Genomic DNA, 21,250 nt, shown 5'->3' with positions numbered 1-21,250 from the left:
GGCCATGTTGAACTCTAATGGCGAACGAGATATACAACACCAGGCCCTTTTTCTGCTGTTCAGTTGTGATCTTTAGGGCACATTTGGCAACCATGACTTTTTTTTTTCATGATAAGTACGTGTCTCCAAGTGAAGATGATGAAGCGGATAAAAATCGGGAAACTAGTGTCTCCAGACTCCAAGTGAAGTGGCAAAACGGAAAAGAAAAAACTCTACTCAAAATTGGATTGACTTTTTCCTATTTTTAGCCACTTCTCAGGCTCCCCTCAGTCGCGCCCTCTCAAATCTCTCTGCTTCTCCCCTTGCACTAGCCTCCGGAGACACCGATTTATCATGAAAAAAATAATCCCGGCAGCCAAACATGGCCCACAAGTTCACCTTGTCCGCCCAAGTGTTTTCTTTGTAGGCCCCGGAAAATACTCCTTTTCCATCGGAAAACTCCCTCTTTCTCACCATTTTTCTTGATTAGCCCCTGTTTTGCAAATTTATTTCTTAACAGTCCCTAAGAATTTCGTATTTGCTAATTGCCACAACATCCTTAAAACAAATTGCGTCTACTTTCCTCTGTTAAAAATTTAAGACTACACAATTACCCTCAGTTTAATTACTACCTGTCTCTCTTATGAGCGTATATTTTGTAATTCCCTCGGTCATTGTCCATTGAGGTAAAAGCCAAAGGCCAAACTCTGTATATTGTGCAAGTTCCACAAGATCTACATTGACTTATCTACGCCTAATTTAAATGACTAAAATACCCTTTATTACAAGCTTAATTTTTGTACTGCACCAACCAATTTGAAAGGTTTTTCCTCCACTGGAGGCACAAGTGACTAATAAGCTATTTTATGACCCAGAGGGTCCAAACAGTATGGTCTCTCTCATTATAACTAGTGGACACACAATTATTATCATGGCCAACATTTTATCCTCCTGAGTAACAGAGATCATGATCACACAATTATAATAAAATTATCTTTAAATAAAAATAAAAGTTCCAAAAGAAGATAGAATCAAAAGGCAGGCAGCAGGAACTCCGAGCAAACAGCAACTCCTCCATCTTTCCCTTAACACGAACAAATCCGCACCTCTGCCAGACGATCGCATAACATGAGTAAAATCAAACACCTTCCATAACATAAAGCTGTAAGATATAACAGTAACTGACATAAAAAGTAGGTCAATTAGGTTTCAATCATTGAGCAGGAGCGCATCAAAGGGTTTGGTATAATTAACAGTGGCAAATTAACCGAAACCACATTATTGACCAATTTTTTTAATTTTTAATTTTTAAATTTTTTTTGGAGGGGGTGGGGGTTGGGGGGGGGGGGGGGGGGGGGGGGACCTTTTTTGTATCTATTAGACCAGATTAGAGTGAAGCACCCTAGACGGTTAGAGTTAGGACGCATAAAGCATGGGGCATGTAGAATCCAGTGTGAATCAGTAAGAAACCAGTCTCTCGAAACTCCGACTCAAACAGTGACTTCCCCTAGTCAATTCTGTTGTCACTACAAGTAAACAAATCCTCCTTTGACTAACCCAAATCAATAAAGAACTAACCACATCAGTTATTGACTTGCCCGTAGTCGACTAGGCTTTGAACGTCGAAACAAACAAAACCATGCAACTAAGGTTAAACACCATTCTCATCACAATAAGGGAAGTAATGCCCATCATTTTCGGCCTTCCAATCGTTAGGTAGTCCACTAGAGAACAAAATGTCTTCAAGTTGGTCCTAAAAAGAAAAAGATATTGAAACAATAACAGAAAGTCTCATGACAATGGTTGAAAGTCCCGTGTAGAGCTTGGGTCATCATATCTGGAATAGGAATAGGACCCAATACTAGGGGTTCATTTCTGAACCATGAAGATAAACATTAAACTTCAAATATTTTATTCCTTGACTGTGGATGGGAGACTATGTCTCCCTGAGAATTTTGTTCTTGTCATTCCCGTGATTATTTAAAGTTTAAAAAAGACTTGTGAATTCCCGTGAGAATTTTGTATCCATATCATAGATTTTGGAAACTGCTGAATCCTGTATATAATAGAAATTGTGCATATAAATATATACTCACAGATTTTATTGAAAGCCGCAATATCACAGCTCTGAATGTACTCGTTTGCTGGTTCAGCAGTAAGATATTCCTCTATAAGGTGGTCAACAGACACCAAGTCATCCACAATGGTCATCATAATCTGTAACTTTTTGATGCCATAGCCCACTGGTACAAGCTTAGCTACACATATTCAGCATAATTAATAATTAGTCAGCAAGTGGAAAAAAATGATCTAGAAACAAGTTCATGCTCACATGGGTATTTTAGGAGCATCTTTCAGTTAGATCAGGTAGATAATAACGTGCTAAATGAGAACTAAACCATCAATGGCCATGTTAAATAACAAAAAGATAATTCGAAACATGGATAACCAGACATCTAGCAGATGAGAAAGTAGGGGAGAGGACATACAGGCTCCCCAAAACAAGCCCTCCATCTGAACACTTCTTACTGCTTCCTCAAGCTTCTTCATGTCTGTCTCGTCATCCCAAGGCTTCACATCCAGCAGTACTGAAGACTTTCCACCTGATAATGAAACCACATAAAGAAAATCAATCCAAATAAAGGCAAAGTCTGGAGATGAGAAAAAAAATCTCAAAAATGCACACTCAAGAGTAAGAGATCCTTCCAAAGAATACGAGGGACATGATTGCTATTAGGTATAGTGTTAAGCCTCTTTTGGCAAACCAGTCCCAAATTCCAGAGTTCCACAACAATCTTCTTGTGGATTAATAATCCATTGTTTATGGCTGCAAGTTTTTGAGATCACATAAAGAACTTACTCTCTTTCTTTTTGCCGGAAGCCTTCATGGCTGCTGCACGTTCTTCAGCTGCCTTCTTTTCCTCTTCCGTCTCTTCACCAAATAGATCCACGTCGTCGTCATCGTCGTCCTCAACAGCTGGAGCCTGGAAAACACAGTTTCAGTTTATACATGATAATTTTAAATCCTTTTTTCTAATTTAGAAAAAAGCACCCATTTTAAATCCTTTTCTAATTTAGAATAATGCACCCATAACAATTGCATGTGAACCGACGCAAAGCAACTGACCAGTATCACCGAAAACAACAGCACGAGCACAATACCAAGGCAAAAAGAAAAGCTTTTTTTTATCAAAGAAGAGCGACTAACTTTCATCATAGTGAGATTCATTTATCGACAGATGTTTGCTCTCCATTTGGACTCATTTCCATAATTCTTTTAGTTAGCTAAATAGGTACGCGTACTATGACTCATCAATGGTAAATAATCAAAATTAAAAATCCACAACTTGGCTCCTCCCGCAACTAAAAGTTTGTGGGACCGGCGCTGCAGGATTTCACAATAGTGACCAGAAAAAACCAAAGGTGGAAGAAGGGCCAAATGCAAATTCTATCGTCGAGCGACCCCAAACAAATGGCTGTATAAACTCTTTGAAAAAAAAAAAGAGAAAACCAGATATGATTTGCCTTAAGGAATCCAGATTAGACGAGGGCATGTCTGAATGTAACTGGGATTCATGATTGTGAGGGAACTGGAACAGAAAGGGAATCCAGTTGTAAGATGACTAATAAATCATTAGCTGGGCTTCAGTGTATAGTGTAGAATTGCAGATTAAAATAGGAAATTTGCAAGAGAACAAAACTTCATTAACCAAAATCAAAATTCAGTGATAATAACAGGGTCCGGAATCAAGGACAGGTGACTAGGAGTCCTCTAATTGAACCCCATTACATGAAACAGGAAATAAAAGGAGGAAAAAAAAAAACAGAATGATTATCAGAATCAGTATCAGTAATAGAGTAGTGACAAAACAAACACTTGAACTGTACCTTTGTGTCGGCTACAGGAGGAGATGAAGGGGCTGCCTCAGAGGGGGGAGCAGAACCCTCTATTGTGACACCTTGGCCTACGGCTGACACACCACTGCGCATTCAGACCATAAAAGTTAGGGCCATGGCGAAGTAGGGGATGAAGAGGAATAGGTTTAGATACTGACCACATCCTTAGAAGTGCATCAATGTGGTTAAACCACCTACACACATTAACATATTCTGATGATGGTGGTCCAGAAAGAGCTGCATGGACTGTGATATCATCTTTCGAAGCTTGGTATCTAAAATTGATCAGAAACGAAATTAAAAATAATAAATGAATACTGCACAGAGGAAAAGGGGGGGGGGGGCGGGACAATTAAAAAAAAAAGAAATATGGTTGGTGGAAACTGAATTACCCAGTAATGTAACTACGAGAAAGAAGATAGTCATCAAGTTTCTTGAGGCCAGAAGCCGAGTTAAGGCTGTACAATGTAACTGCCATGTCTAAGAACAATAATAATTGGGTGATTTCCTGCAGTCATCAAAGAGCAAGAGCATAACTTAAATCATTAATGTCTAATAAACCAGCACCATCATAAAAGCACAAAGTGCTTCAATTATCAAATCAAGCAATTAATAATCAGATTCCAATGCAAACACGCAGACACACAGACACATAAAAGCACAAAGTGCTTCAATTATCAAATCAAGCAATTAATAATCAGATTCCAATGCACGCACGCACGCACACACACATATATATATATATATATATATATATGAGAAAAATATGTATGTGTACATACATAAAGTCATTCAATCCTAGCCAGGAATAACGCCTAACTAAATGGGCAGCTCAGTTGCAGTAGGTAACAAACAGTGAATACCCACTAAAGCATGAACCTTCTGGATGAAATAGCATGAAGGATGCTTTCATGGAAGACGCGAATAGAACAGAACAAAATAAACAAAAAATATCCAAGAGCTATAGTTGTTATAAATGCCACAAGCTAGACAACCAACAAAGGAAGCAAAAAGATATCAAGCAACAAACTTGTGGGGCCACAGCTAAAAGCCATAAAAAATGGCGCAATCTAATTCAATCGTCTGCACAGAACAGATAATAATTGACAATCCCTTGCCACTCTAGCTGTCTAGCAGGTCAGCTCAAGATACTTGATTACATTGGCATTAGGGTCCTCACCAATAACTCCATAAATTCTAAAGGGGATATCTGAAGAGGCATACCATCCAACTTCACAACACACACACCAATCTTCTTCCTTAAGTAAACTGTGTAATAATCCTCTTTGCAGATTTTTTGCCAAAGCATGTCCCTTGACCTAGCCGACCCCAACTAGTTTCGGACAAAGGCTTTGTTGAGTTGATGACCCTTGACCTATTTGATAGACAGGAAACACTTTTCCAGAAAAAAAAGGCTTTAACAGGGAAACTTTATCCTTTCCACCCTTGACCTATTCAACAGTAAGATGTTGAAAGACTCAGGCATCCTAACACTACCAAGGAAAGAAAGAATAAAGCCCAGATCAAAGCAAAGGATGCCCGATAAACATAACAAAAATATTGACTTAACCCGCCTCTTTAAAGGCTAAATTCAACCAATTTAAGTTCCCATTTCCCAGCAATTTCCCATTCCCCTATTGGTTATAAATTTTCCGTTCTCCCGACTTCTCCAAAATATTTACTTTAGTGACTTGTCAAAGAACGACTAAACAAGTCAAATTTGGAAATCAGCAAGCTTAACTGAACTTTCAAGTTTGCAAAAAATGATGAATAAGTTTTAGCACTTGTCTCATAAAGTAAACAGTAGATATCTCAGATCTGGCTTCAGTACATGGACAACCATTTATAAAAGGGTCAAATGCATTTAAAGAGAAAAATCAGTTGTCTTCTTATGGTCACTCACTGTTCTGCATTGATTCCGAATATAGATTGAAAATATCAAATCCTAAGGACCAAAATTTGTGCTGAAGTACCAGAAAAACTAAAGAAGAAACAGGACATGAAATACCATTCAAAAAAAAAAAAGAAGAAGAAGAAGAAGAAAAGAAACAGGACATGAAATATGAATATCAGTTGAAGATCAAAATACGTTGCAGACAAAACAAGATATCTTAACGACATGCAATCATAAGCAACAAAGATTGCCTCACACTAGTTTGGACAAGGTGAGAGAAGATGGTGATGAAATTTCAAACACACAAAAGAAGATGTACAGTGTAGTGGCATTAAATGGCTCCTTCAAATATCAAGTTCAAAAGTTCAATTGCACACGGATATCCTTATGGTTCTCCTCTATATACAGACCACAGGAAAGGATATCATAATAAACTAAAGCAAGCTCTCATCTGTGATTTGATCTTGGTATTGAATGGTGTAGCCCAGCTGCCTAGTAACTTCACTAGGTAACTTAACAAAAAAAAAATGAAAAACGAGAAAATGGGTTTTCCGTTCATTTGTTTTCTACGGAAAGGAAAGGAAACTGATGTGGCAAAATCAGTGTTTTTTTTTTTAATGGTTGGCAAAATCAGTGTTTCAAAACGCAAATGCGGATCAAAACACGGACAACGCAAATCCTAGGTTTTCCGTTCAGCTGTTTTCTATGGAAAGGAAACAGATGTGGCAAAATCACTGTTTCAAAACTTGAATGCGGATCAAAACACGGCCAACACAGATCCTAGTCGACTCTGCATGGCGCAGCCGAGTACTTCGTTGATGCAGCTGAGAAATCGGTTGACATGGTCATAACTCGGGAAAGTCGAAAAAATTTTGATTGGATTTGTAGGGTAAAATGCGGACTCGGACAAGAACACGGCCTGGATAAAAGGGAATCGACTCGGGGAGTCCACGATGACGCAGGGTAGTTTTGAAACTATGGGCAAAATGCAAAATAAAGGAAAAGAAAATGTAATGAAAAATCCGTGAGATGGGCATTCAGTAGCCAAGAAACCCTATAGAATGTAAACAGAAAATATATATAATGATGCATTCAGTTGCGTAGAAACTCGACAGAAACTTTACTAACTTGATTCCCACCAATCAAGAGGTTTTAATCATAATCAAAACCAATATTCACAATCAACAACCAATAGGTACAATGGTCAGGTGCATAACCAATATTCATAATCAGCAAGCAAAAATCAACAAAGACGTCTTAATGAAACCATGCACAGAGTCAAGTCCTACATGTCAACCAAATTTGCCTCAAATCACCACAAATTCAAACAAAAAGAACCATTGCCGGAGTAAGAATTAACAGACCTATTGGTAAGCAACCATCTAGATGAAAAAAAATCAGAGACTATTGTTAAGCAACTGTTAACACAATTATTGTTAAGCAACCATTTAGCTACAAAAATCTTAAGAAGCAAGTGCTATGGTAACTGATAACAAAAAGCTTGTCACTGAAAGAATTCAAAATTTTTTGGTGTTCATATCTTTTAACTATTGTAAAAGGTTGTACTGAACCACCAGAGATGGACCCAATAAAAACCCTCACACGAGTTGGATAACAGCTACCTAATTGAAAAACAGTTTTCTTATACATAGAAAAAGAAAACCCCCTAATCTTATATGCATCATAAAACGCCCTAATCTCAGTAAAAAAAAAAAAACCCAGGTGTTTCTGCATGAAAAGCAGAAAACCCAAATCTTTGCACAAGAAAAAAAACCCTAGGTTTTGCAGAAAGAGAAGCAGAAAACCCCCATATAGAAGAGAGAGAGAGAGAGAGAGAGAGTACCTGTGTTTTGCGAGAAGGGCGATGAGGGAGATGCTACTTTTGTGTTTGGAGAAAACAACTGGGAAGAAAAGAGAGACATAAACCCTAATCGTGGAGGAGATTTTATATGGGTTTGTGCCTTTTTCCATGGAAAAAAAAAACGTCTGATTTGGTTTTCAAGAAAAGGAAAGGAAACTCATGTGGCAAAATGGATAGGAAAGGAAACGAAACTGCAAGGAAAACCTTTGTTTAGTTACCCATAAACCTAGAAAAACTAAACGGAAATAAAAAACAATGTGTTTAGTTGGGCTCACATATAACATACATCTCAACTCAACTTAACTCAACTCAAGTCAACTCAACAAAGCCTTTTGTCCCAAACTAGTTGGAGTCGGCTAAATGAATCCTTTAGAAAAAATTCATAAAGATTCACATATAACATACATCTCAATTTGCTAAAAACTAGTGGGCCCAATATATGTTTTACAACCATAATGTCAAATTAAAAAAGGGGAATTATATCAGGACTCCAATGTTTTGATAAGATGCGTGAAGCGAAGGACTATCCATTCCGTAACTTGATAAAGGGATTCGTAGATGAGGGGGAATCATGAGTGGAGGAAGAGATTTGAGTGGAGAAAGAAATCTGCTCCAAATAGTCTCTCTCCCCTCCCCCCCCCCAAGGCGATTCCGAGAAGATGGTTGGGAGATTGGACTTGTCCACATTGTCATTATCATAACTTCAAATGGCGTACGAAATGCCGGTGGTGCTCTCAGCTAAAAAAGAAAAGAAAGAAATCGGACCCCCTTCCTCCCGGACCTGTCAATGAACAATCTTGGGCCACCGCCAATGGTGAGGGGGAATCATGGCCGGATTCTAGAGAAATCTCCTTCCAACGAGAAAAGAGGATCCCGTCCTTATCGGTAGCTGGAAAGGAAGTGAGATATTGAATGAATATCTTAAAAGCATGTTTGGTCGGTAGAAGGAATGACCCAAACGGGACTCTAGATGAGCTATGGTTGTGGGCTAAAAGCTTTTGGAGTATTACGTCCCTTACATGCCCCTATTTGTTAGCAAAGGATGAGATCCTCTTTATGTTCGAATCAACAGATCAGGCGTCTCAAATCCGGCCAAAGGAGGGGAAGCATGTGGCAACCAATTACTTTCCCTCTCAACTTGGTCTCGGGATTACATCAGGGAGAAATGAACCCTGGGTCAACTTTTATGGAATCTCCCTACATGCATGGGCAACTTCAACTGTGGAAGCTTTGGGAAGTATCTTTGGTCAGGTCTTGGAGGTAAGGATGGAGGGAGAACATAGGCAGTGTATGAGCTTTGTTTCGGCTAAAATTTTGGCCCCCAGATGAAAATTCTCTTCCTTTGTTCTCCTATGGGTCTTGGATGAGGTTTTTACTATAGGTATTGATTTTAACATGGGACAATCCTTGGACTCCCATGGAACCTCTAATTATCCATCGCCGAACTCTTTAGAATTGCCATATTTGACTCGTCCCAGTGTTTTTGGTTTTCGGTAGGTGCCCTTGGTTCGACCGGAGGGGAGTGAAAACCAGGCGTCGTCCGACTGGAGGTTGCCTAGCAAAAAGAATGTTGTCCTTGTGGGTCCCTCTCTGTTGAATTCAAATTTCAAATCCCATAGGAAATTTAGTATTCCCACATTAGCCTTGCCCTCCCGTCTCCCTTTCTCTGTCCTGTTAAATAAATCAATGGAGGGGTACCTGCCGAGCATTCCTCCAAGTAGACCTATGGGGCCCATGCGTGATTGGGTAACTAGTCCCGGAGGCCTTTACCTTTATGAGCTATCTTATGAATTATAGTTGGATTGAGTTTTTTGGGAATTCAAAAAGTAAGTCAGTCATGTACGCTTCAACCTGGGAACTCAAAATTGAGATATTAAATTGTGATCATCGGAAAGGACAATAAGGATAGGCGTTCCTTATAAAGGTGGATGTAGCTATCATCACTTATAGTAGATATTTTATGGTGCCTTGGGATATCTGAAGGGGATGATTAGAAGCATGTCAGAGTCCATGCTAGGGCTTTCTACCGATGCTTACATTAATATAGGAATTTTTGTCTTATTATCTTTGGAAGTCGAAAAGGTAGTATCTTTGGTCAAGAGTGTATCGGGCTCCATAAATGCTTTCAAATCAAGTATGGCCCCCCTATTTCGTGTGATATGGGGGCGGTTATTGGTTTTAGTAAGTGGTTTTTGATTCTATTAGGCGGTTACCTCTTTAAGTTAAGGAACTTTGGAAGCAAATCACTCCAGTCCTAGACAGTAAGGAAAATGAAACATCAGAAACAACCCTCTCCCACCCCTTCCTCTCCCCCGGTAGGCTTGAGTCAGAAAAGAAAGCGTCCTTCGGATCAACTGGAACTGGAGGATTTTCTACAAAGGATTAGGGGCATGAATTACAATGAAGAACATCAAAATCCTCTCCAACTCCTAGGAACAAAGTTGGTGAATTCATAAAGAGACAATGGACTCTATTTAAGAGAAGGCAATAGGAGGATGGAAGTCTTTTTCAGCTTATCTGGACTTATAACGTGAAGGAATCCCATAAGCCAATGCATAAATACCCTTTCTTCGTCAGGTTCATGATGGACGAAATAAGAGAAAGGCAGCAGGACTGGGAAGCGAAGAAAGAGGCAGGGATTCAAAAATTGGAAGAAAAGATCTTAAGAGGAAAGGCTTCGGAGAGTAGGACTTTAAATAAAGCAGACCAAGTTTCAGAAGAAGAAACTTGTTTTGAAGAAATCAAATCTCTTCTTGTGGAGTTGGAAAAATGCTAAGATGGATAAGGAGCTTTTTGGGCGTATTTGTCTTTGGCGAACATTTGATGTTCTGTTAAAATGAATGCTAACAAGATTAATGGACTTTGGCTTGTAAAAAGAACTGCTAGTATAGAGAGATGCTTTTGGGGCCCCGAAGCAAAGTCTGCCAATGGCATGGTTAAGGAAAAAAAAAGAAAAATGTTACTGTAGTTGAATTTGTTTTGTTAGGTTTCCCTTCCCTGGTTTTGGGTATGCCCGGTCTAGTTTTATTGATATCTTGTATTGCAGGACGGGACTCATGGTCCCCAATGCTTTTCTAATATCAATGAAATGTGTCATCTTTAAAAAAAAGAAAAGAAAGATGCGTGAAGCATCTTATCATCTAGCACTTAAAGTTTGTCAGAGGGATTTTACAGTTCTCAAAAAGCTCTTATAAGCCCTTTAAATACTAAACGACAATATGTTGCGCGCATCTTATCAAAACAATGGAGTGCTGAAATCATTTCCCTTAAAAAGCTACAACCATAAACAAATTCATAGCTGTAATACCCGGCCCCAAGTTAGCAAGTTTTTAAGGTGTCTTTATCAACATATGGGCATAAGTTTTTAGATGCTTGTATGGGGGTGTCGTTATAAAAAATTAACTTATAATTAAATTGAATTTTGGATACAAATTTTCAAAATTGCTAGCCTACATGGGCATCTTTTCCTTGAGTTGAAACCAGTAGGAAGAGAGGCTTACCAAGTAATATTAGAGAGACAGGGGCATTTAGAAAGATGACCTTGATTAACGATTAAAGGGAGGGCTTTTCTCTCTAACGGAGTCTCAAAGCATGGAAACGTCTAAGCAATGCTGCTACTTTGGCAAGATTTGAGGGAAAATTAAATTCCATATTGGAAAATGAATGGTTTTCCGTAAATAAAGCCATTAACTATAGAAAACCACCATAGATGCTTACCTTCTCGAATGAGATGGGAGCCTTGTGAAACTGTGGGTGTGTGTTGCTTGATTGTCTTTTCGGGAAATAACATAGGTATGCATATGGATGGAAACAAATATTTGTAAGGGAATAAAGTTGACTATAATATATGATATCCATAAATTGCATAATTTTTTTTTTAAAAGAATATTTCACATTGGAAATCAAAATACATAGTTTTTAGTTGATTATAATATCCAAAATTGAAATGGATTGAAAAGTTGAACTCGATATGAGTTGAAAAACACCTTTGACATAGTATCCTAAATGGGATTGAAAGACACCTTCGAATAATATTTTGGTCGGGTTGGAAAATCCCCTTGACTTATAATTTGAAAGATAATCTAGATACATCGAGAAGAAGGGGTTGAAAGATACCCTAAGTACCTTAGACCTATATGTTTTCTAAAATTTAATATAATCTTCAAAATGAGACTCACCCCAGTCTTGGTATGGAATTGTCAGTATGAGTTGTATTTCACCGACTTGGTACCCACTACCTGCCAGCGGGTCTGTACGCTGGACGTGATCACATAGACCATGGTCGAGATGGACCCCATAACGTAGCTCGAGCCCCCCAGTGATGGATTCGCTGGGTTATTTGTGTCCTTTCCCATAGACGATGGATTTCATAGGCCACCACTAATGGATTTCGGGGTGAGGACGATTGATTATATATTTGCGCGCACTTGGGATTGCGGTCCTGTAAACGTTGGTCAATGTGGTGTGGCCTAGTTCGTTTGGGTACTTGCTTGCCAATGAGGTGTGACATTGGCCTAAGAGAAGACTGACAAACCCTATGGACAATGATTTTAAACAAATTATGGATTTAAAACTTCATAATGTACTTTGTTTCACAAGTTGCGCTAGAGCCCCTATTAGTTCAACCAACGGCTTGTTGCTCACCTGAGTGAGCTAGTGCAATTAAGGAAGCTGCACATTCCAAATAATTTTTCTTTGAAATATTCCTTTTGCGAAAGTCCCTAGCAAATCCTTAATTATTACGTACCCAATGAATTTATTTTCATGATAAATTAGCTTCTTCAAGTGGGGAGGGAGGCCGGGAGAGGGATTTGTTTTCCGACATAGGAGAGGTACTCAATGAGGAGAGGGCAAGAAAAGCCTGGAAAATTAAGAAACAAAAAACTCCACTTTTGATGTCACATCGACTTCATTCCTGCCCTCTCAAATATCTCTTTCTCCCAACTGCCCACCCTTCTCACACCACTTGGAGAAATGGCCTATATTTCAAGTATTTTGCATGAATACAAGTTGGGAAGTGATATATTCACCCCCCTTTTCTTCCCTATGCCACCTTGTTCTAGAGTATTTATGACTATCTTTTTACACTACAAGGGCGTGGCCTCAAGAAGAAACGGGGGCAAATATATCTCCCTTACAAGTTTGAAAGGGGTACAACACGGGTCAATTTTTAGGAATTCGGGTTGAGCTTTTACCTTAAAATGGGTATGGTTCGGGTTGATTCATATTTATTTTTTTAGTAAAAGTTGCATCTGTGAATTCTTGCTATACGGCGTAAGCCCTTATAGTCCTGTATTTTTTTAAAAGTACTGCACGGACTACACTATAGAATGATCCAGACCGTCCATGTGATGGAACACAACGTAAATAGGTTGTTACCAAAAAATATTTATGTTAGGAAGATCCCAACCCTCCTATCTATAGAGGAACTACATATTATGGAAACCTCTATAGATCGGAGGACTAGGATCATCCTATGGAAATGATGTTTTTTTTTCTTTTTAATGGGCAAGCTTTAGGCAGACCCATACAGGATATATTAATAAAAAGAGACATATAGCATGAAAGCCAAAAGGCAAACCCCCAACAGAAGGGGAGATCCAAAATAAACACAAAGGAGGGCAAGAGGACTCTCAACCCAAAAAGACAAGACCACCCAAAATGGGGAAAGAAAAGAAAAGAAAGGACATGACCACCCAAGTTGGAAATGATGTTTGGGGCACAACGTAGATACGTTGTGTTCTATCGTATGGACGGTTTGGATCATCCTATGATGTGGTCCGTACAGTACTTTTTGAAAAATACGGGACTATAACGGCTTACACCATATAAAATCTCTGGTTTAAATTCAAATTCACCCTCTCCGCTCCGGTTCATGTTTATACTTTGCTCGCGGGTCCCACCAAGTAAGAGCCTATTAATTGCATCCAGCGAAGGTCACCTTGTTTTTATTCTTTCCTTCCCTATAAAACTCCATTCTCATCTACACAAATACATTCTTCTATTATCTTTTCTGTCTAGAAAACCCCTTTATGCACAAAAACCATAACCCCATCTCACCAATATGAGTTATTACAACCAGCAGCAACCCCCGGTTGGCGTTCCTCCTCCTCAAGGTAATACCAGATTTCTAGGGTTTTGATCCAAAAGTTCCTAGAAATTCTAGGTTTTTTTTTTTTTTTTTGGATACCAAATTTCTAGGGTTTAGTCTTTCTCATGTTTTCTTGTTGATGGATCTGATGGGTTTTATTTGGTTTCTTGTTTTCTCAAGGTAATGCCAGATTTCCAGATTGTAGAAAATTTTTTAGGGTTTTTTTGATATCTAATTTCTAGGGTCTGGTCTTTTTCTTGTTTTCTGGTTTATGGATCTGATGCGTTTTATTGGGTTTCTTGTCTTCTCAAGGTAATGCCAGATTTCTAGGGTTTTGGTCGAAAAGATTGTAGAAAATTTTTTAGGGTTTTTTTGATATCTAATTTCTAGGGTCTGGTCTTTTTCTTGTTTTCTGGTTGATGGATCTGATTCGTTTTATTGGGTTTCTTGTCTTCTCAAGGTAATGCCAGATTTCTAGGGTTTTGATCGAAAAGATTGTTGAAAAAAATTCTAGGGTTTTCTTTTTTGGATTTGTAATTTCTAGGGTTTGATTTTTTTTCTTGTTTTCTAACTGATTGATCTGATGGGTTTTGTGGGTTTCTTTTTTTGTAGGTTATCCTCCAGAAGGGTATCCTAAAGATGCGTATCCTCCACCGGGGTACCCTCCGCAAGGCTACGCACAGGGCTACCCTCCTCAGGGATACCCGCCGCAAGGGTACCCTCCACAATACGCTCAGCAGCCGCCGCCACAGAGCAGTGGCCCTTCTTTCATGGAAGGATGGTAAGCTTCTTATTCTTTCAGTCTTTCCTTATATTTTGTAGCTTAATCTTCTGCTGGATCGTGTCAGAGAACCTATCGATCTGGATCCGATTGGCTTGAAAGTTATAAAGAGAGGTCAAGAATGCCTCTCAGTAGACATGCAATAATTACCTAATTACCAATATGCAATAATTACTAACAGGGAGTTAAGGAAAAATTAGGAGAGGACAAGAATGCCACCTCAGCAGTCATGCAATAATTACTAACATGCACGAGCGGAGTCAAATAGCGTGAGGGGGCCGCAAAATCCCATTTTTGAGTAGAACAAAAAAAGAGTTCTTACCGAGGTTCAAGAACGCCGCTAAACATCTACGGCTGTAATGCGACATCATCAACCCACTTACATACTTAATAGAATAATGGGTTATTATATTTTATTTTTTGCATGGTGACAGAATAACGGGTGTTAACGGGTGTTTTCGATTCAATCTTTTTTTTTTTTGGGAAAAATACACTTAGACCCCCTGTTGTTTCTGACACATTCAACTTAAGCCCTAATGTTTAAAAAGTTACAAGTAGACCCCCATGTGTTTTCAATTTGTATAAGGTAGGCCCCCTCAGTTGACGGTTCGTCCACAGATTGAAGGGTTAGGATGATCCGATGGAGCTGATTTTTTGGGCACACCCTATCTATGTCAGGGCCCATCAAATGAACGCTTTGGATCATCCAAACAATGTGGGCCCATACCCGAATCCAAACACTACCAAAAACACAGTGGGCCCACATTGTTTGGATGATCCAAAGCGTTCATTTGATGGGCCTTGCCATAGTGTGCCTAAAAAATCAGCTCCATCGGATCATCCTAACCCTTCAATCTGTGGACGAATCGTCAACCGAGGGGGTCTACCTTACACAAATTGAAACCACATGGGGTCTACTTGTAACTTTTTAAACATTAGTAGGGGTTAAGTTGAATGTGTCAGAAACCACAGGGGTCTAAGTGTATTTTTCCCTTTTTTTTTTTTGAAAAGTGACATACACACACATACACACACACACACACACACACACACACATACACACACACACACACACACATATATATATATATATATGTGTGTGTGTATGTGTGTATATATATATATATATATATGAGGAAAGTGTTGGTGAGCTTAAGCGCCCCAATCACATGGGTCCCACATTTTCTGTGGTGATCCAAACCATTCATTTGCAAGGCCCTATCATAGATAGGGTGTGTACCAAAAATCAGCTCCATAGGATCATCCTAACCCCTCCATTTGTGGAGGACAAAAATGGGCAGATTTGTGGACAAATAATGTCTGTCCATTTTGACCTCCACAAATGGATGGGTTAGGATGATCCTATGGAGCTGATTTTTGGTACACACCCCATCTATGTAAGGGCCTTTCAAATGAATGCTTTGGATCATCCTAACAATTGGGCGCTTAAGCTCACCAACACTTTCCTCTCTCTCTCTCTATATATATATATATATATATATATATTGAAATCATATATATATATGAGGAAAAAGAGTATACGCTTGAAGCTCATTTGAGAAGGTGCGCTTGAAGAGAGAGATGTGCTCCCATTGGCTGCTTTAGTGGGCCCACTGGGAGAAGACGAAGATGAGGGAACGGCGTTACGGAGGGTGCGTCTTGGACGTACCCTCGAAAAAACGAAAATTGTAAACCCAAAAAACCAAACCGTACTCTCTTCTCTCCCTCTCTCTCTCTCTCTCTCTCTCTCTCTCTCTCTCGTATGCTCTGAAAAACCCAAGAAAAAAAAAAACCCAAGCATCCACGGCAGAAAACCCAAGCATCCACATCATCTTCTCCCATTGGCAGAAAAATCGCATACTCTTCTCTCACTCTCTCTCTCTGTCTGCAAGAAGCAAGAAAAAAATACCCTCGTACCTATTTGAAGCACCGACGACATCATCTTCTCAACGGCAGAAAAATCGAACCAGGTTAGTGCTTCCTTCTTCATCTCTCTATTCCTTTTTTTTCTTTTTTTTAGCAGCCCTTTTTCATATTATTTTCGACGAGACAAATCTTGTTGGGTTTTCTCGTTTTCTTCAAATAGGGTTTTCAGCAGACCTATTTTCATCTTGTTAAATTATTATTTTTTGGGTAAAATAGGGCTGCTGAAAACCCTAAGCCTTTGATTTGGGTGAAATAGGGCTGGGGCATCTTGTTAAATTTGCAGAAAAGAAAAATCGTATACTCTTTTTCAGTTTTTAAATTTGAAAAACCGACGACATCATCTTCTCCCATTGGCAGAAAAATCGCATACTCTTCTCTCTCTCTCTCTCTCGGTCTGCAAGAAGCAAGAAAAAAAACCCTCGTACCTATTTGAAGCACCGACGAAATTCCATCTTTTAATTCCCCTGTAAGCCTTATTAAACTCATCTTTCTTGATTTCTACTTAGTTGTATTAAGTAGCCTACATGCCATGCTATTTGTCGCGTCTTTCTTAAGGGGCCCCTTAAATGTTGCTGCTGAGTTCCACCTATGTTCACCTACACTACTTCTTCCTTGTTTAGTTGTTTAAATTTGAACCAGGGCATTTGAGTGCTTAAGAAAAATTATTGTACATAAGAGTAGAACAACTTCACTAACTATTGCTTCTTCTAATAGTGTTTTGCATTGTAAAAAGTAATGAAAGTTTTAAACTATATCACAGTTCTTAGTCATGCACACATTCAAAATTTGCGAATCAATGAACCAAATAATAGTGATACAAGCCTACAAAACAATGTTTTCTAGGTATCTTGTAGGCTTGGATCACTATTATTTGGTTCATTGATTCGCAAATTTTGAATGTGTGCATGACTAAGAACTGTTATATAGTTTAAAACTTTCATTACTTTTTACAATGCAAAACACTATTAGAAGAAGCAATAGTTAGTGAAGTTGTTCTACTCTTATGTACAATAATTTTTCTTAAGCACTCAAATGCCCTGGTTCAAATTTAAACAACTAAACAAGGAAGAAGTAGTGTAGGTGAACATAGGTGGAACTCAGCAGCAACATTTAAGGGGCCCCTTAAGAAAGACGCGACAAATAGCATGGCATGTAGGCTACTTAATACAACTAAGTAGAAATCAAGAAAGATGAGTTTAATAAGGCTTACAGGGGAATTAAAAGATGGAATTTCGTCGGTGCTTCAAATAGGTACGAGGGTTTTTTTTCTTGCTTCTTGCAGACCGAGAGAGAGAGAGAGAGAGAAGAGTATGCGATTTTTCTGCCAATGGGAGAAGATGATGTCGTCGGTTTTTCAAATTTAAAAACTGAAAAAGAGTATACGATTTTTCTTTTCTGCAAATTTAACAAGATGCCCCAGCCCTATTTCACCCAAATCAAAGGCTTAGGGTTTTCAGCAGCCCTATTTTACCCAAAAAATAATAATTTAACAAGATGAAAATAGGTCTGCTGAAAACCCTATTTGAAGAAAACGAGAAAACCCAACAAGATTTGTCTCGTCGAAAATAATATGAAAAAGGGCTGCTAAAAAAAAGAAAAAAAAGGAATAGAGAGATGAAGAAGGAAGCACTAACCTGGTTCGATTTTTCTGCCGTTGAGAAGATGATGTCGTCGGTGCTTCAAATAGGTACGAGGGTATTTTTTTCTTGCTTCTTGCAGACAGAGAGAGAGTGAGAGAAGAGTATGCGATTTTTCTGCCAATGGGAGAAGATGATGTGGATGCTTGGGTTTTCTGCCGTGGATGCTTGGGTTTTTTTTTTTCTTGGGTTTTTCAGAGCATACGAGAGAGAGAGAGAGAGAGAGAGAGAGAGAGAGAGAGAGAGAGAGAGGGAGAGAAGAGAGTACGGTTTGGTTTTTTGGGTTTACAATTTTCGTTTTTTCGAGGGTACGTCCAAGACGCACCCTCCGTAACGCCGTTCCCTCATCTTCGTCTTCTCCCAGTGGGCCCACTAAAGCAGCCAATGGGAGCACATCTCTCTCTTCAAGCGCACCTTCTCAAATGAGCTTCAAGCGTATACTCTTTTTCCTCTATATATATATATATATATATATATATATATTGAAATCATACGTGGATTACGTAGTGAAGGGACAAGGAGTCCCTTAATAAGTACATCGTATGATGACCTAGGGGATAGCTCCTGAAAGAACAAAAAACCAAAAACTATTCCCCATTCCCTTTACATGTTTCACACCCCCATCAATATTTCCAATTTTACGATCTTCCCAGAAGATCCTTCCCAAACCTTTAATACTTCTACCAAAATCTTTGCGATCTTCACGGAAGATCTTGAATGCAGAAAAGAAGTTCTTGTCACCGTGTTTTCAATTCAATCGTAATGTTTCCATTGGAAATGGCAAAGTTAGGCCTTATTTGTTTTGGATTTTGAGAACTGATGGTGAGTCCAATAATTAGTTTTGGACTCACAATTGGTTCTCAAAATCCAAGTTTCCATTGGCCAGTTGGAAATTTTGAGTCCAGTAATCAGTTTTGGACTCACAATCGGTTCTCAAAGTCCAAAACAAACAGGGCCTTAGATGGCTTCCATTAACCAGTTGGATGGATTTGTTGTCTCATGCATTTTTCTTTTGTGGGTAATTAAATATGGGGTACTGTCTTATGCACAAGTCTTGATAGTTTAAACTACTGCCATTATTGGGCTGTTACAATTCTCAAGCAAGTGATAATAGAGAGGGATGCAATTGCAACTATAAAAAACATAAGTGAATTCAGCACTGGATAAAAAATGTAGATTTTATATATGAATATGCTAGTAATTATGCTTTTCCTTTGGTGGGTTTCTATTTATTTTTTCTATATTGGGCACTGATATGCATACTCTCTTTATAGTTTAAACTACTTCCATTATTGGGCTGTTACAATTCTCAAGGAACTTATAATAGGGAGCGGTGCAGCTATGAAAAGCGAAGCGAATTCAGCACTGGATAAAAATATACATTTATATATGAATGTGCCAGCAGTTATGTCTTTTCTTGTTGGGTATTTATTTTTTCTTTCTAAATTGGGTATTGTTATTTGCATACTCTCTCTATAGTTTGATCTATTCGCATTAAAGTGCTGTAACAATTCTTAAGGAACTGATAGAGAGGGTTTGCAACTATAAAAAAGAGATGTAAATTCAGCGCTGGATAAAAAAATATAGATATGAATGAATACACTAATAATTATGTTATCATTAAAAAAAATGTTAGTAATTATGTTTTTTTCTTGGTGGGTTTTTATTTATTTATTCTTTTTTTTTGCTGATTTATGCAAGCTTGGCTGCCCTTTGCTGTTGCTGCCTTTTGGATGCGTGCTTTTGAGAAAGTGGGAGCAGAGATTGGATGAAGAAAGTGTAATGTGTTTTCCAATCTTTATAGCTTTTGGAAATAATACCCTGCTTATGGTGGGAGAAACTCTTGGGAATGGATGGATGGATTTTATAGCAATTAGCTATTGTGATGTAATCTTTGATTTTTAATGGCTTTTGGGCTTTCTCTGTTTATTCCCATGTTTCCATTTTCATCTTTGAAAATCTCAGTTGCTTCTTCTGTATGTGATGGAATTCTAGTTCTTTGATGATAAACATAACAAAAGATGATGGTGTATGGGAGCTACTTGTTTGGGATTGGGGTTTCTAAGAAAGTGTGAATTCTACTACCTCCCATGCTCACAGAAGTAGAGAGGTTATTCCCCCTAGGTTTCCCCCGTATTTATGCTAACATATGTAACTCACCAATTTTTATTGGGAAATGTTATCAGCACTACTGTGTTTTGATGAGGGCACTCCACACTTTATTAAAAGTACGGTATGGACTTCATCATAGGATGATCCAAACCGTCCATTTGATGGACCACAACCTAAATAGGTTGTGCTCCAAAAATCATTTCCATAGGTTGATCCTAACCCTCCGATCTGAATGCTAGAGGGTTGATCCAAACCCTCTATGGATCAGAGGGTTAGGATGAACCTATGGAAACAATTTTTGGGGCACAACCTATTTAGGCTGTGGCCCTGGATCATTCTATGGTGCGGGCCATACCGTACTTTTAATAAAGTGAGGAGTGCCCTCATAAAAATACAGTAGTGCGGATAACATTTCCCTTTTTCTTTTTGAAAAAAAGTATTTCTTAGACTTTATTTCCCTCTTCACACTAATTATTTTTTAACATGATTCATTTGATTTTAAATTAAGGGGAATGCTAGATTCACAGACGCCCTTCCAAAAAGGGGAGTAAAGGGTGCCCCCATTGGTGAATTTCCATTTAAGATGGCAAAAAAAATTACAATCATAACTGTCTTAAATGCAAATTGACCAATGAGGGCGCCCTTTACTCCCTTTTTTGCAAGGGTGCCTGTGAATCTAGCATTCCTCTGAAATTAAATTTGGTTATTTTAAGAACTCTCTCTAAGATTTACTTCAAGAATGTCTATGTTTATGCAGTTCTTTTTTCAGAATGTAAATATTTATTTTTCACCTCTAAATAATAATTGAATAGGGTTTTTTCATGTTATCTTTTTTCCTATGTAAAAAAAAGTAGGAAATTTTAGAAATATATATGACAGTGTATTCCCACCCCATTTTAGGGCTGGGCTAATCCCTATGGATGCATGCAAATCACCTGTAAACCATGCATGGGTTTCTTCTTTCCAAACTTTTCCCAAAACTTCCTGCAATGCAAACAAGTGTGGGAAACATGTCATTCAAATGCTTTCTTGTCTTCCCAATTGAAGGATTGAAAAATGTTATGCAGATCAG

At 38.5% G+C, this 21,250-nt stretch overlaps 2 protein-coding genes across 2 annotated transcripts; one reads left to right on the top strand and one right to left on the bottom strand.

The window, feature by feature from the left end:
* Nucleotides 1-737: 737 nt before the first annotated feature.
* Nucleotides 738-7,769, bottom strand: LOC143854737 (elongation factor 1-delta-like). Its single transcript, XM_077364845.1, has 8 exons — nucleotides 7,614-7,769; nucleotides 4,269-4,384; nucleotides 4,035-4,151; nucleotides 3,868-3,961; nucleotides 2,840-2,963; nucleotides 2,469-2,582; nucleotides 2,076-2,237; nucleotides 738-1,087 (listed from the first exon to the last, which is right to left on the bottom strand). Coding segments are annotated over exons 2-8 (699 nt in total). The 5' UTR covers nucleotides 4,355-4,384; nucleotides 7,614-7,769; the 3' UTR covers nucleotides 738-1,085.
* A 5,797-nt stretch (nucleotides 7,770-13,566) lies between these two features.
* Nucleotides 13,567-19,995, top strand: LOC143855049 (protein CYSTEINE-RICH TRANSMEMBRANE MODULE 13-like). The gene is made up of 3 exons (XM_077365218.1): nucleotides 13,567-13,747; nucleotides 14,335-14,503; nucleotides 19,768-19,995. The coding sequence occupies exons 1-3, from the start codon at nucleotides 13,696-13,698 to the stop codon at nucleotides 19,811-19,813; spliced, it is 267 nt and encodes an 88-aa protein (XP_077221333.1). The 5' UTR covers nucleotides 13,567-13,695; the 3' UTR covers nucleotides 19,814-19,995.
* The last annotated feature ends 1,255 nt before the right edge of the window (nucleotides 19,996-21,250 follow it).

Source organism: Tasmannia lanceolata, unplaced genomic scaffold, assembly GCF_043159265.1.
Source record: "Tasmannia lanceolata isolate RefF3 unplaced genomic scaffold, GAP_Taslan_0.1 ptg000020l, whole genome shotgun sequence".
In the NCBI taxonomy this organism is placed as follows: domain Eukaryota; kingdom Viridiplantae; phylum Streptophyta; class Magnoliopsida; order Canellales; family Winteraceae; genus Tasmannia; species Tasmannia lanceolata.
This window is presented reverse-complemented; position numbering and strand designations above follow the sequence as displayed.